Raw genomic sequence first — 16,550 nt, forward strand, 5'->3', positions numbered from 1 at the left:
GAGCTTATAATAACAATATAAGTGTCATCTTCGTGGACATTTTTAGTTTTTGATGAGTATCACAGTAGTTATGGGGATGAAGAAGGAGCTGAACAGAGACTTCTTATAAATCTGCTTTCAATGGTGTTGAGCAGGTGAGACATCAAAGCAGACCAGCCTTGATGAAACTACTACTCAGTGGTATTTGACAGACAACCTGTTGCTAGGGCTGGGATTGAAAATGGTCATCAAAACTGACTTTTGACCAAAAATTGAGTTTTTGATTAAACATGATTTTTCATAGGCATCTGCCTCTGCTGAAGATTTGGACTTTTCATTAAAAAACAAACAAACAAAATCACCAGAACACCTTACAACTGAAAATTTTGATTCAGAAATATTGTAGTTCAGGTTGCTCACGCTCCCATTCCTATATGCTAGGTTCCCCAGCTGGTTGTCATTTCCCATGATGGGACTGCACTAGGAACTCTCATGATGCATCACAGTGCCTCAAATAGAGAGGAAACCATGGTGCATCATGGGAGATGTCTAGCCACACAGCCTAGCTCATAGAGGAGAATGGAGGCATGAGGCACTCAAACTACAATTCCCAGGAGGCACCAGAGTGGCATTTCTGAATCAACATTTTCAGTTTTAAACCAACAGTTTTTGGACAACATTTTTTTGGTCAAAAATTTTTGGCTTTTGATTTTTTTTGTTTGCTGAAAAGCTGACATTTTCTGCAGTGGGAGAATATGTTTTCAACTAGCTCTACCAGTTACATATTTGTTTTTTGCTTCACATCTTTATAAAGTCTCATGGGCTATGAAAGAGATGGTGGTACTTGAGCTTGAGTATTTTGCTGTCTCCTTACATGACAGAATGGAAATTGACCTTTTCTTAAAGCTCAGCTTTCACAGGGGTTATAATCCCATGGGTTCTGATGTTAGGGCAGGATAGTTAACAGGATAGTTTTTGCATTAGATGCAGGAATGGTTTTGGTAAATTCATCTAGTTTTAATAAACCCTTAGAATTTGGAATTACAATAGAGGTTTGAGACCATAGGCCTGCATTATACCTGTGTAAATCCACTGACGTCAGCTTCCATTCACATTGCTGTAACTGATAACTTTAATCAGGCCTCATTTCATGAGAGATGGTTCATCAGACATATGCTATCCATGATCTTCTTGCTTAAACTGTACCTGAGAGATCCAAACTATCATTTCAGTTTTTTACTTTCAACAATGTTTACAATTTCTGTGAAGGTTTTTTTCTTCTTTTTTTTATTTTTTTTTTCTTCCCGTGTTAGAGGCTGAATTGGGTGCAAGTAATTCTGTTCACATGTCAGGTACCTTGTTTGGAGGCAGAAGCAAATGTACTGAATCACTCTGAGTCCTAATGCTGCATGTCACGCTCTCCTGAGTGACTGCATGTGTGTGCACGGGTACAGCGTAGTTGGTTGGAGCCTGTGCAGCACTGCAGCAACCATAGACATACCATGCACACACAACTGCTAGGACCCATAATATGCACCCTCTGAAGCCTTGCTGAAAATTTGGCATGTAGTGTACTTCAGGTTTTACTTGACTGAGCACTAATCCTTTCTGAAGGTGAATAAGAAACACCAGTAGGTTGATTTTTGCTGCATCTGCCAAATGGTGGTCAGACACTCCATATGAACTTAACCCGTTGGTGTAGTTCTCCATCTTGTGGCTGAACTTCCTGTGTTTTTGCAACTTACATGCTGCCATGGACCCTAGCATGGAAATTGGACCCTCTTACGTCTCATGCACCATCTTGCCTCAGCGAGCTAAAGAAAGCTTCCCCTTTACTCAGCCCATAAGCATCATTCAGTTGGACATTACTCCTGCACACTGTAGATCAGTATGAAGATAAAGCAGGTTAGATGGTATGTTAATGTTGGATTTTTTTAGAAAAGGTTCATAATGTTTACATTCATAATCATTGTCTTGGAATTTCCTACAAAGCTAAGCATATGCTATTTATATAGTGCAATTTGACAGGGTAACAGCTTACTTGAGAAAGCGAGCAAGAAGAAACACCAAACTTAAGTGCAAATAGTTGTAATAATATCTTTCAGTTAAGTGCACTCTGAAGTTTCCCCAAGTGATTTATAAACAGACAGATATTTTATATAGTAATTATACGACCCACCACTGAAACGCAGCTTCCCATTTGACACAACAGCGATTTAATTGTGCATAGGAACTCTTTAAAACAGAAGTGAAGAAGATTATTATATCTAAGGGAAAGTGCACGAAGAGTTTAGATAGATTTTGCCCACGACCCCAGCATTGACACCTCTACTCTTGAGGAAAATTGCCATCAGATTTGAATAACCTCAAGAGGTTAATCCTCAGTTTTATGTCTCCTCTGAAAAACAGTGCCTCCAACAGCATATACGTATGTTGGCCAGTACATCTTAGAGAAAAGAGAGCCACCTGCGGAATTATTAACACTACTGCTACCCGCAACACCTACGTTTTCCTTAGGTGTTCCATCTTGATCCCACTTCCTTCTGCCTCCCTTGTGAGACCTCGTGGATCACGGACAGCTCGTTGTTAATATAAGATTGGGGCTTGGACATACACAGTTCAGACCTGAATGAATGCTGAAGTGCAGAAAGATTAGAACTGAAGGTTCCTAATGCTTCACAATCATGCTTGCACCCTGAGAACTGAAACTCTGTAAATAAATAAATACTTTCACATTCCATTTCACTGTTTTTTCTTCTCATGCTAAGAAGTCCAATATAAACCACCCTTTTCTTCAGTTAGCTCTTTAGAAGAGTTTCCTTGCACCCCTTCCTTGCACCAACTGCTGGCTGAGCCTACAGAAGCCTCACAGACGGAAGGTGCTCTTCCATGCACCACAATTACAAGATTACTATTAATAAACGTTCACGCTGCAGGGAAAAATTTTCATGTGGAAGCTGTCCCTCCCATTCACTGTGGCATAACATCCCTGTGGCAACTACAACAGTTGCTGAAGTAGTAATAGGAAAAAAACATTTAATGTATCTTTAGGTGTTGCTGATACAATTTAACATCAGGAAACATGAAGAGCCTGCATAATTTAACCAGCCAGCCTGTTCAGCTCACCAGCAATTGCTCCACAGACCACCAGTTATCTATGGATTGCAATTTGGGAACAACTGCTTTAGATTAATAGTAGAAAAGGTTCCAGCTCCCATCCCCTGGAGCATTTCTGTGGCTAGCAGGAGTTTGTTTTAATTATTTCCTCCTCTGTAAAAAAGATGCAATTATACTTTTTGTGGACAAATGTTTTATCTTGCACAAGCTTTGTATTTAATGGTTAACTCTTATTCATTCCATTATACAGATGTGCAAGCTGAGGCACACAGGTTAAGTGACTTGACCAAGGTTATAGAGGGTCCGATTATGTGAAGTGCTAATCACTTGCTGTGAGATATAAATACCTACATAGATAGAATGCACTGAAACCCTAATGGAATTAGAAGTTTTCCAGAGTAGCTAAGGATTCTGACTACTAGTCCCCTGCTCACTGCAATTCAGTATTGCACTGGATTAGTAACTTTATATTTTCATATTATGGGAGGGAAGAATAAGCTACCATATTATATTTAGGTGATTGTTTTGTTTTTTTAAGGTATGCCCAGAAAAAGTATTCTTTGTTTTATAATCATGTAGGGTCTATTTTTCCTAGGATTCTTCTGTACTTGAACTACTGTACAAAACACTAACCAAGGAGGGATAATACAAACTGATAATGCTAGATTCTCCTCCTAGTAGCTTTATTTACTTTGTTAACTGAGTTGTGCTGCTCTCTACAGTCACACCAGGGGCCTGATCCCAAGTTACATGCTACTGCACTAAATCAAATGGGGCAGGAAGCCACCTTACCAGCTGCTGCATCTTCAGTGACGCTGCCCTGCTCACCACCTCTGTGTCAAGCAGATAAACTTGTGGCTTTGATCTCAACTTCCTTCAGCTACATGTCTCAAATGCAGAAGTGTTTCTTACTGGCAAGAGCAGCATCCTCGAACAGATTCCCAGCTCCTCTCTGTCTTTTGTCTCAGACCTTCCATTGCTCCCCACAGCTTGTAATGCTGGCATCACTTGTGACACTGTACTTTTCCTCCCCCATCTCCGGTATCTGCATATCACATCTCTGTACCATTGCCTTTAGGTACCTTTGCTTTAATTCTTCCTCTGCTGAAATTCTCATCTCTGCCTTCACTATTTCTTATCATGGTTCTTGCAGTTCCATATCAGTCTAATCCTCAATTCCCTTCATACTGAAAACCTCATTTGACTTCAGTGGGATTTTTGCCTTGGAAAGGATGTCTCATTTGGACCCTACAGCTGCTCCAACTCCTAGCTTTTGTACTCTTAATATTATTATTGCAATAGAACCCAAATGTGTTTGGTGTGATACAGCCATGTAGGAAGACACAGTTCCTACACTAAACAGTTTATAATCTTAAAGATCCCCAAAGATTAAAAATATATGGAAATAATACCCCATTGGCCCCATTATCCAGCACTCTAGCCACTGAGGTGCAAGGCAGCCGAAAATTCAAAGCAACCCAATCTTACCATTCACAATAGGATCCAATTCAAAATTACCCTAGTTCTTAACTTGCGTGGACATGCCCCAGCCAGCTACATAGGCCTCATTTCTCTTTCTACTCTTCCCTGCTTTCTCTATTTGTCTCACAGGCTGTGGAGCAATTGGGGGCACCACCTGAGCAGTGGTGTGACACCTTGTGCCAGGTTGCAACACCACTCACTCAAATTTGGAGGGGGTGGGTGTAGGAGCTCACAGGCCAGGGGGGTCATTGTGCTGGTGGTGGGGAAGCATCTGAGAGGCAAGGAGGGTTGGCGGGGGGGAGGGGCAAATCTATGGGATCTCCAACTTTAAATGGTACTCTACAGCCTTTGATTTGTCTAGTATCTTCCTTCTGTATGTCTCTCCTCAAAATCATGGCCCTCATGCTTCTGTGCAGCTCTTGCCATCTGGAGCAACATTCCTATACCTCTCTGCTGTATCTCACTCCACATCATCTTAAATCTCAGCTGAGAACAATATTTTTTTGCTTTCTCCCCGACCTACCTCTTTCTCTGTTCCTCTGCTGTTGTTCATATCTCTACTATAATGTGATTTAGGATACCATTTATATGGGAAATAATTAAATGTCAAAGTAGATGCTCTGTAGGTTCCTTTAGAAATTTTTCTGACCTGTCTTGTACCTGAGGTAGATGTATAAGATCCCTTAGCCACACACCTTATCGTACCATGTTATTACTCTTATGATGTAAGTTTTGATGTATATATTATTCCTAAATTGAAGTTGATATTCCTGTTACTGAACGAAAAATACTTCTCTGTAGGGTGGATGGTTGATGGCACCATGGTAATGCTTCACTGTTCCGGTGATGATACTTTGTAGTAAATGGAACTTAATAGAAAGGGTTCTTCTATAAAGATGAAGTGAGCAAATATAACCCTAAAGGTCTTTCAATAAAATGAAAAGTAATTTTAAAAAAGCTTAAAGTACAGAAAGCTGTTGGGGACAGGGACTTTTGGTCTGCCAAGTGTCTTAGGAAACAATACTGTAGACTACATGCACCCACATGCTTTTGTCTATGTGAGTTTAAGTCCCTATGCCGGCACTTGTCTTTGTGTCTGTAAAGCCTTAGGAGCCAGCACCTGGGAGACCTGTGCAAATAGGATTCTTATAGCAAAATGTGAATGTGTCTGCTATTTGAGCACCAAAATGTATAAATGGTTGCCTTAAATTATGCACTCTGCACTTTGAAATTAAATCTACAAGGGGCCCAATTTTCAAATGTATAGCACACACACTGGACAGGTGATGGGTAAAAGAAAGTAGTAAGAATATGTACTTCCACCTTTTCATGTTCTCTGTATGTATAAATATCTTCTTACTGTATGTTCCATTCTATGCATCCGATGAAGTGGGCTGTAGCCCACGAAAGCTTACGCTCAGATAAATTTGTTAGTCTCTAAGGTGCCACAAGTACTCCTGTTCTTTTTAATGTGTAGCACTGTTTACCAGCAGATCTTAATGTTTACAAAGGAAGCTGGCATCATTAAGCCCATTTTACAGTTGGGGAAACTGAAGCATAGGGCGGAGAAGTGACTTGCCCAAGATCACCCATTAGGCCAGAGGCAGAACAGGGAAAAGAACCAAAGTCTGAGTCCCAATCCTGTGCTCTGTCCACTAGATCATGCTGAGTTCATGTAGTTAAAACTCAAATAAGACAAAGGCTTGCAATTAATTTACTTGGATTTATTTCTAGAGAGCAGAGCTCAGTGTTTGGGGAGGAGAGGAAGAATCTCATTGTATTTTAAATTACACTATCATATTTTTGCTATTTTGGCAGAAAGCAAAACATTTTGTGGTTTCATCTCAAACCTTCTTATTTATTTATTTAAACTTGTGAAAAATGCCCTTTACCTGAGTGAATGTTCTACTTCAGTATTCCTAAATATGAAAAGTAGTCTTAAATATATGGATGTGGGGCATGCAATTTGCAAAATTAATAGCAAAACAAATCAAATTCATACCATGAATCATGCACCCTACAGACCCCTACAACTATGCTGAATTCCACTGACTCCACTGAGACTCCATATAAGTGTAAGAATCTGTCCTTTCATATCAGACAACAGGATATGGGCCCAGGAAGGAAAGCCAAATGTTACTCTGTTCAGATGGGGTTTGATGGAAGACAGTGGAACTAGTTGCATGACAAGGAAGGGCTACTCATGTGAATAAGAGTTTTTAGAATTGCGATCATTAGTGAATAGATCATGTTTCATGCCACAAATTACTTAGTGTAAACTGATAGATTTGTACAGCTGTAATAGAGAGGCGTAATGAGCAAACAGATTTTCAGAGGTTGCTTTTTCACCCACTGCAGGGTTTGTTTCTCAAAGGACACCAGATAGCGGCTGCAATATGTGACAGAACATGCTGAATCTGATGGTGCAGTTTTAAAAATAATTTTCACCCCACTCCAGTGTTTTCAGCTGCACATGTCAAATAATCAGAATGAAAAATGCAAACATAGATACATTGGTGGAGACTTCAGAACTGGCTAATATTGCTTCTCTTGGTGAAAGTTAGAATAGTTACTATTTGGATTATGATAAGGTGATTTTGGATCATCCTTGTTCTGAATAGAAACACATGGGGGGCAAACTGCAAAAAGAAATGGGCCAGTTCTGCAATTGAGCAGCGCCAGTGGACCCTTTACACCCACCTGGGGCCAGCCCCAATCTGATTGCGGAATTGGGGCCTTAATCTCTCAGAAATAATCCTCTTAAACTTGACCTGTAGGTTCTGTTCTAGTGCGTAAGTATTAAAAATATTGTTGTTTATGTACAAGTATTATTTATTGTTGCTTACAATACAGGAGGGGAGATGTATTATTTATTGTAGCTTACAATACTGGAGGGGAGATGTATGTTCATTATTAATGTTTGCACTGGACTTGATATATCTTCAGCAAAGGAATTACCTTTTCCTCTGGTTTTGGTGCTTGGTCACTAGCTTTATTTATTTATTTTTCAATTAATTTTTCCCAAGTTGAAGCCCTGCTGCGTATTCTCCCTATTGCTCACTCATGAAAGCCCGCTGGCTGCACTCAGAAGTGAGTTGTGCAATTTACTTCCTTTAATTTTCATTCCCTTTTCATTACAGCCAACCTTTCTCCAGCTGACTGTTCTCTCACTCTGGTGCCTGTATGTGTGTGTGACAGAGAGAGAGAAGCGAGAAACATTGCCTGGGCTATGCTGACAGACGACTTTTTCCTCAGTTGTCAGTTTTCTTGTCTGTCAGCAGAGCTGCTGGTAAGTGGAAGAAAACAAGGGAGGGGACAAGAATGAAATGAAAGAGAAGGAGAGGGAGGACCGGCACTGGAGGGAATGAGGGCTGCCTTTCACAGCACGATGGAGTGAGGACACACAGGGTCCAGCGAATAGGGAAGCAGAGAATCGGGAACTGTACAACTGCCAATACTCCCCAGTCTTTCATCAGACAGCTCAATTGTCAGCAAGGGTTCCTCCGCCCCTCCTTGATAAGATTGTTCAGCTGGCATTACTGATTGTATCCTTGGCTTATTGTAAAAAATCTGTGATGGCTTTCAATCTGGAGATCAGCCTCTAATCCCCTCCATCAGACTCAGGACCATGGCATGTTGCCACAGCTACTCTCAGTGTACACCTGAAGTTCTTGCTGTCTACACACACTTCCTCTAATCGAAGGGAGAGGTGTGTGTGTGTGTGTGGGGGAAGTGTTTGTAAAAATGCTTGCTGCTCCTGGTCAGTGTTAAAGGTGGAGTGTGTGCATGTGTCAGGGGTGGTGTCCATACTCTCTGAGCTTTAACCAAAGTGATAACCTACAGCTATGGAGTCACCAACTAAGGAAATTGAAGAATTTGAGAGTAACTCTCTGAAATATCTACAGCCGGAACAAATCGAGAAAATCTGGCTTCGTCTGCGAGGATTGTAAGTAATACTCTTTCTTATCCCTCTTCCTTCTCTCTATTTCTTTCCATTGTTGTAAAATAATTATTGTAACACTTTATTGTTCGGTTTCAGAGTAGCAGCCGTGTTAGTCTGTATTTGCAAAAAGTAAAGGAGTACTTGTGGCAAATTAGAGACTAATACATTTATTTGAGCATAAGCTTTCATGATCTACAGCTCACTTCATCGGATGCCATTGAATGCATCCGATGAAGTGAGCTGTAGCTCACGAAAGCTTATGCTCAAATACATTTGTTAATCTCTAAGCTGCCACAAGTACTCCTTTACTTTATTGTTCATTTCTTTTGTGTACTTTTAAAATAACCCAAGAGTTTCCACACCTGCTCTCTGTAAATACAGTGACTTGCACTTACTTATCACAAAAGAGCAGTTTGCTTCCTTAAATGCGCTGAACTTGCTTGCTACAGAACTAACGTTTCCCAGTGAGGGTGCTGAAATGTCATTAGAAGAGGCATTGTAACATTAGAACATTATAACAGTTACCAAGGTATAAATTATTTTGCTTGCTATAATAGAACAGCTTCAGTATACACAAAGTGACACTTAATTCACAGCCTAGGTATTTTTAAGGTAGTTGATAGACATAGCTAGATTAAGAAGACATTCTTTTTGCTGTTTGTACACCAGTTCCAGAACTAAAGTGGTTAATATAAACAAAATGGGGAAGTAGGCGCAGTTTGAAAACATTTCTAGTAGCAGTTATAATGGCAGGAAATCCATGTTCTTTTATTAATAGTCATACACGTGGGTCAGATTGTGTTTATTAATTTATACATCTGTGTTAAGCACAACTTTGCCACATAGAGATTAACTAGTGCCTTCTTCACAGAAAAAGTATGTTCGCTAAAGGAAGGTGCTGTGATGGATCAGACGTAAAATTAGACAGTCCAGAGTGGTTATATAGACAGGATCTTTCATCCTTCTTGTATGTTTTAAAGCGCATACCACTTACTTGCTCCTCAGTTTCTGATGAAGCCTAGAAAACGGTACTATAATAGGCTGCATCTGTCCAGATGTTCAGAACTGATTTTCTTTTCATCCTCACATGTTGGAATTATAAAATTTCTTCCCTCTGAGGAGAGGGCCAAAGAAACATATATAACATAGGCTAACAACCAAAAACTTAAGAGTCCAAGTTAAATTTGAGTTGCTTTTTAGCAATATTTTATCGGTGCAATGATGTCATATTTTATAAATAACATCCAGTACTTCTGTAAGAGTTTTAATGGCTTAAAAGTCATACATGAATATGTATTTCTCTGAAGGCTTCACTCAAGAAAGCCTGTTTTATGAAGAAGCTTAATCAAACTAGATGACAGCTGTCTCATAACCATTCCAAATAGAACAGCTATACAGAACCAAACCTCTCATTTTCAAGTCTCTGCACCATGTTGTATAATTACTAGTTCATGAATTTATGGCTAAATGTAATAATAGCTGCATTCTGATTCAGACTACACCTGTTGTTCAAATCTGTGCCTAAATATTCCATAGCATTGTTGTTCAATAGAAGTCTGACAGACAGATTCCAATCTCATTTTACACCCTTGCAAATTGGGTACCTGCACTGACTTCAAAGAAGTTATACCAGATGCACAATGATCAGAATCAGGCTGTGTTATGTACGTTACACGCATTGTGCTAGTATACTTTCCTTGTGTGTGCATAAGTATTGTATACTGTGTGTCCACAAAAAAACATTATTATCTTGCGAGTTTCATGATCTCTCTTCCTGTAGGAAACAATGTATTGTAAGATAGCCTTCCCTGATTTTCTGTAAAGTGTCTCCCTGTAGGACAATACATTTCAGCTTTCCAATTGTGTTACTCTGATTAAGACTTCAGAAGTGTTTCCATTTCCTTTTGTCATGTTCAAGAGGTTAGCATGCGAAAAAAAATTGTCACATACTGTTTCACACCAGAAGTGTTCTCGTTTTTTCCATATATGTGGGGGTAATTTTCAAAGCAAAGATGTGGCTATTTTATATATTTTACAACTATACAAGGGCTTTCATCTCAAGAGATCGAACAGCACTTTATAAACCATATACTGTGATAAATGTAGGAACCCATTCTTCTACCTCTGGGATGCAGACAGCCTTATAATGCTGGAGCTTTTTCATAGACACAGAAACTCTACAAAACAGAGTAAGGCAGAACGTGAAACAGAATACTGCTGGTTGAAACTGCCCGAGGAATTTTAGGTTGGCACAGTGTAATTACCCAAATTGGGAATTTGATCATGACGCTTCTCATATGAAAAGGGCAATGGGATCACTAATGATCACAGGTGCTCAGGGTTCAGTTTTACATCTCAGTCTCATTGGAAAGACAGCACCTGCAGCAACGCAGTACCCCCTAACACCATATGGAGTATCTACTCAGTAGTGACTCAGTGGGCAGACCAACATACTGAATCACCACCTAGATTTTCCTGGGAAGTCTGACTAAATATTAACCATATCTGAGCCTGCTTAGCTTTGACAAGATCAGAGCCTAAGGTGGCATGGGGCTGGTACACTCTATTTTAAATTAATTGTTTTTAGACCACTGTATCTTAGAATAGTCTCTGCTTAAATAAGGAGCAAATCCTGACCCTGGTGAGGGTCCCTGTGGACCGCATTTAGTGCAGTTCTACTGTGCAAGATAGGGAGGCTTTGTGAGAGTCGTGCACACTGCCAGGGAGGTGTTGAGAACTCTGAGATAGTGTTTAAGGGGCAGGTTAGGAGGGTTTGGGATTAGGGAATTTGCTGCAGTTTGAATTATTTGGTCTTCTGCTCTATGGGCAAAGGGCAGGTAAGAGCCAACCAGCATGCTGAACTCTCCCGTGTGGCATGAGAGACTTTTCCTTGTCCTTATCCCTAAGTATCTGCTGAATGTTCAGCCCAGCTACTAGGCCAAAGCAATGGCATGAGGATTTGGTCTTTAGTCAATGTACAGTCTAAATCCCTTCACCATTAACATTTGAAAACGGGCATATGCAGTAACACTTCTCTCAATGTTATTTAATTGGCATCTACATATTAACATTCTATGGTTCCTCACAGCAAATTTGTGTAATGTGAAGGAATATTGAGTCAATGGAGCCATAATACTCTCTCAGGTAAAAGACTGCAAAAAATTGCCTCACTGAGGCAATAAATTATATCTTGCAAACTGTTAATGTATCTCTGATTAGAGATCTACATTGTAAACAATGACTGTTTTATAACTTACCTAAATACCTATTCATTTGCTGGATTTATCACAGCTGGAAAAGAGGCCTGTGTGCATTGGTTTAATACATGTTTTAAAAAGTCTGGTAATAGGCTATTACCTGTGATGAGGTACTGTCAGAGCTGTGTGAAATTCAATTTTTGTGTTGCTGGATTTTCACACCTGAAAAGCTTGCCCTTTTACCTTGTTTTCCACCTCCAAAATGTCAGTTCAGAGATTTCAAATTTTCCCCTTTAAAAGCCTGCATCAGCAAAATTGTTATGTTTCTGATGTGACAACAACCATCACTTGAAAATGGGCTCATCTTCACTGGAAACAATTCTTCCAGTTTTGTTTCAAAAATAAACAAAACAAAAAGCGTGTGTCCCAGCAAAGTGTGTTTTCACAGAAGTAGACCCATTTTTGAGTCTCTGGCACAATGAAAAAAGGTGAATTGAACTGTGAGCAGCTCTGGATTTCTTTATGAATGGCACTTGCAGTCACTACAGTCCCATTCATCCCAAGATCCACATGTAGAGAATGTCCATTGTATGTGGCTCCTGTCCTTCCCCCATGGAAAAGCAAGTCAGCAACCACTGTGGCATCACCCCTGCAGTTCTTGGACCTACAGAGAGCTCTCCGCAGGTCTGGAGGTCTATGCTTGGGAAAGCATGGAGGATAAGGGGGTGCAGGGGGAGCTTAAGGGAATGTTCCTTTTTTTTTTTTTTTTTAAAGCATGGGGGAACTGGTGAGGTGAACACAATGAGCCTCTGGGCTAAGTGGAATGCTAGAAACTAGGCTGTGGCCAATGGCATCCTTCTTATGGAGGAACAGTCCACAGAGACTTCAGGTTCCTGCAGGTCCTGCTCTATATTGATATGCATGCCTTTGTGCTCAGATTAAGATAAAGCAATGAATGTACCTTGTCTGTGGGCTGTTCTTCTGTGTTAGTTGTGGGCTGCCTGCCATCATTTCCAATTAATGTAACTTAGGTTACGATGTTAGGTCTTCGGCGAATTGCCAGCTGCAACCCTCAGCTGGGCACACCAGTTGTAGTTTTTCCTTGACTTCTGAAACTCATTGAAATGATGAGGTATTTACTTGGCTATATGTTAGTGTATCACAAGGGCAGGGAATAGATAAGTGCAACAGGGTAGGTCAGGGATGGAATTCTCAGGGCTGAATTTCCTGACTCTTATAAGGTAAAACCAGAAGCCTACCGTTATTGCCATGCAGTTTTAGTCTGCCCGATACGTGTGCTCACGCTGCACCATTATCGATATGCACAGGTGGTTAAATAGTAAGCAAGCTGTCTTGCCTTTGCAGTGGGCACCCACATGCAGTTGGCATATGTGTGGCACTTGTCTTGTTGAGCATGTATTTAATAGATGAGCAGTTATCTCTGGTGCCTGTTATTTCTGAAGAGTATTGTCCCATGAAGTTTGACAAGCTTAGAAGGCTTCAGGAAACTATATTTCTGATGATCGTGCTGAGTGTGTATTTATGGCTCCTAACAGCTGCTTGTGACAGAAACAGGACTCCTCATGTTCAAACAGGAGGTTTGTACTCGCCTCTTTGCAGTACATGCCTAATCTACAAGGCTCTTCTTCATTCAAATCTGACTCGCCCAGCAAGGGGCTCTAAATCTTTTACTGATAAATTGCTTAGAAGTCGATAAAACTGGCAATCTGTAATTAACTCCATCTCATCTGTGCCCTTCCATGGCCACTTGCTAACAATACTTTGGTTGGTAAATACAGCCTTGTGCTCCTCACAAAGGATGTCCATTGATATTAAACAGGGCTCATAAAGGACAATGGCCATGACAGAACTGAAAACCTGATTTTGAAACATGGCCTCTGATTTTACACTTACACTTTTTCTGTGGGTGTGAATAATTCTGGGTGCATTTTTTAACTTAGATGTCTAATTAGTGGACTATGCACTCAGATCTAGTAATCAGATCTATAATTGCTGTACAGGCTGGCTGCAATTACGTGTGTGGGGAAAATGAGGAGAGGAGTTGAGGTCTTTGACTGTTTTTGATGGTGCTTTGATGGTGCAGATCATCAGCTGATGTAAATCCAGAAGAGTTCCATTATATTCGGAGTAATTGTGCTGATTTGTACCAGAAGAGGATGGAGTCTGAAGAATTTTTCAATGATGGTTTTTACTGTGAATGTGCAAAAAATAAAACCTTGATTTCTAGCTGACACGGTATTATCAACATCAACACTATCTGCCTCTCAGCACTGCAGAGGAATTGGGAAAAAATGGAGATTAATCTTCTTCCCTGCAGCCAGGATTACAGTGCTAAACTGATGGAGTTAGAGACTTATTATGAATCTATTATAATACTTTCCCATGCTGTTAAAGAGGAAATTATAGAGTAACCATCCCTGAATCAGGACTCTCATGGGATGCTCTACCTTCCCTTCCTCTCATTTCCCTGATCCTCCGATATAATTTAATTTTGAAACTAGACTTAGAATCTGAAGGGAAAATATAAAAATGCATTGTATAGATGTTGGTGATCCTTTAAAACTAACCAATTGCACCTAAGGTACAGATAAGTACTTCCCTCAACTTACTTTAGGAAGTATCTTGAATACTGCAGATATTGAGGTGGTCTTATTGCCTATACTTATTCAAGATCTAATTTTGCTTCTGTTGAAGTAAGTTGTGAAACTGACTTTAGTAAGAGAAGATTCCTTCCATGAGTTAAAGGGCAAGTTTGCAAGTAAGTGCCACCATTCTATGTATCTATTTATTTGTCTTATTTATACAGACAGGTATGTGTTCTACAGTATTTTTAGGTTTTCATCTTTAAAAATGCCACATACAGAAAAGCTGGTTCTCCCATTGACAGTACTCTGGCCTGCCTCGTTTTCATTTATATAGCCCAAGTAAGCGGTAAAACAGAGAGCTCTCTTTAATTCCTAAAATGTTCCTACACAATGTGCTTTGTCCCCAGATATTCTAGCTGGCAGCAGATTGGGGAGATTAAAAAAGCCCCTCAGAAAGCACCACTTTGTTAGCAAATGTGTAAATTAGTCAGTTTCTCAAGTGGAAAATATGAATATGCTAATTCCTTTCCGGAGGTGATAAAGGCACTCCTGCTGTCTTTGGTCCTGGTTTCAATCTTCCTGAATCTCCTGAGAGTCTGGGTTTAAACTAAGGCCCTGTTCACCTTGGGACTGTGCTAGCTCCAAACATATTTAAACACAGTTGTTGCTAACAGGGTTCTAGTATGCCTTAGAATCATAGAATCATAGAATATCAGGGTTGGAAGGGACCTCAGGAGGTCATCTAGTCCAACCCCCTGCTCAAAGCAGGACCAATCCCCAACTAAATCATCCCAGCCAGGGCTTTGTCAAGCCTGACCTTAAAAATATCTAAGGAAGGAGATTCCACCACCTCCCTAGGTAACCCATCCCAGTGTTTCACCATCCTCCTAGTGAAAAAGTTTTTCCTAATATCCAACCTAAACCTCCCCCACTGCAACTTGAGACCATTACTCCTTGTTCTGTCATCAGCTACCACTGAGAACAGTCTAGATCCATCCTCTTTGGAACCCCCTTTCAGGTAGTTGAAAGCAGCTATCAAATCCCCCCTCATTCTTCTCTTCTGCAGACTAAACAATCCCAGTTCCCTCAGCCTCTCCTCATAAGTCATGTGTTCCAGTCCCCTAATCATTTTTGTTGCCCTCCGCTGGACTCTCTCCAATTTTTCCACATCCTTGTAGTGTGGGGCCCAAAACTGGACACAGTACTCCAGATGAGGCCTCACCAATGTCGAATACAGGGGAACGATCACGTCCCTCGATCTGCTGGCAATGCCTCTACATATACATCCGAAAATGCCTTGGCCTTCTTGGCAACAATGGCACACTGTTGAATCATATCCAGCTTCTCGTCCACTGTCACCCCTAGGTCCTTTTCTGCAGAACTGCTGCCGAGCCATTCGGTCCCTAGTCTGTAGCGGTGCATGGGATTCTTCCGTCCTAAGTGCAGGACTCTGCACTTGTCCTTGTTGAACCTCATCAGATTTCTTTTGGCCCAATCCTCTAATTTGTCTAGGTCCCTCTGTATCCTATCCCTACCCTCCAGCGTATCTACCTCTCCTCCCAGTTTAGTGTCATCTGCAAACTTGCTGAAGGTGCAATCCACATCATCCTCCAGATCAGTTATGAAGATATTGAACAAAACTGGGCCGAGGACCAACCCTTGGGGCACTCCACTTGATACCAGCTGCCAACTAGATATGGAGCCATTGATCACTACCCGTTGAGCCCGACAATCTAGCCACCTTATAGTCCATTCATCCAGTCCATACTTCTTTAACTTGCTGGCAAGAATACTGTGGGAGACCGAGTCAAAAGCTTTGCTAAAGTCAAGGAACAACACGTCCACCGCTTTCCCCTCATCCACAGAGCCAGTTATCTCATCATAGAAGGCAATTAACTTAGTCAGGCATGACTTGCCCTTGGTGAATCCATGCTGACTGTTCCTGATCACTTTCCTCTCCTCTAAGTGCTTCAGAATTGATTCCTTGAGGACCTGCTCCATGATTTTTCCAGGGACTGAGGTGAGGCTGACTGGCCTGTAGTTCCCAGGGTCCTCCTTCTTCCCTTTTTTAAAGATGGGCACTACATTAGCCTTTTTCCAGTCGTCCGGGACTTCCCTGGATCGCCATGAGTTTTCAAAGATAATGGCCAATGGCTCTGCAATCACATCCGCCAACTCCTTTAGCACTCTCGGATGCAGCGCATCTGGCCCCATGGACTTGTGCTC

The 16,550-nt window shown here is 40.9% G+C and overlaps 1 protein-coding gene across 7 annotated transcripts in view; it reads left to right on the forward strand.

The window, feature by feature from the left end:
* The window catches only part of PDE1C (phosphodiesterase 1C), a 518,371-nt gene that overhangs the window by 234,538 nt on the left and 267,283 nt on the right, over window positions 1–16,550 (forward strand). The window contains exon 1 of one of the 7 annotated variants that reach the window (XM_048839026.2): window positions 7,905–8,524. The exons of the other annotated variants lie outside the window; for them this stretch is intronic. Coding sequence (XP_048694983.1) covers window positions 8,424–8,524 — 101 coding nt within the window. The 5' untranslated portion in view covers window positions 7,905–8,423. Of the gene's footprint in view, window positions 1–7,904; window positions 8,525–16,550 lie in introns of those variants that run through there. 7 annotated transcript variants of the gene reach the window in all.

The sequence above is a fragment of the Caretta caretta genome, chromosome 2 (genome assembly GCF_965140235.1).
Source record: "Caretta caretta isolate rCarCar2 chromosome 2, rCarCar1.hap1, whole genome shotgun sequence".
NCBI classification, from domain to species: Eukaryota; Metazoa; Chordata; order Testudines; family Cheloniidae; genus Caretta; species Caretta caretta.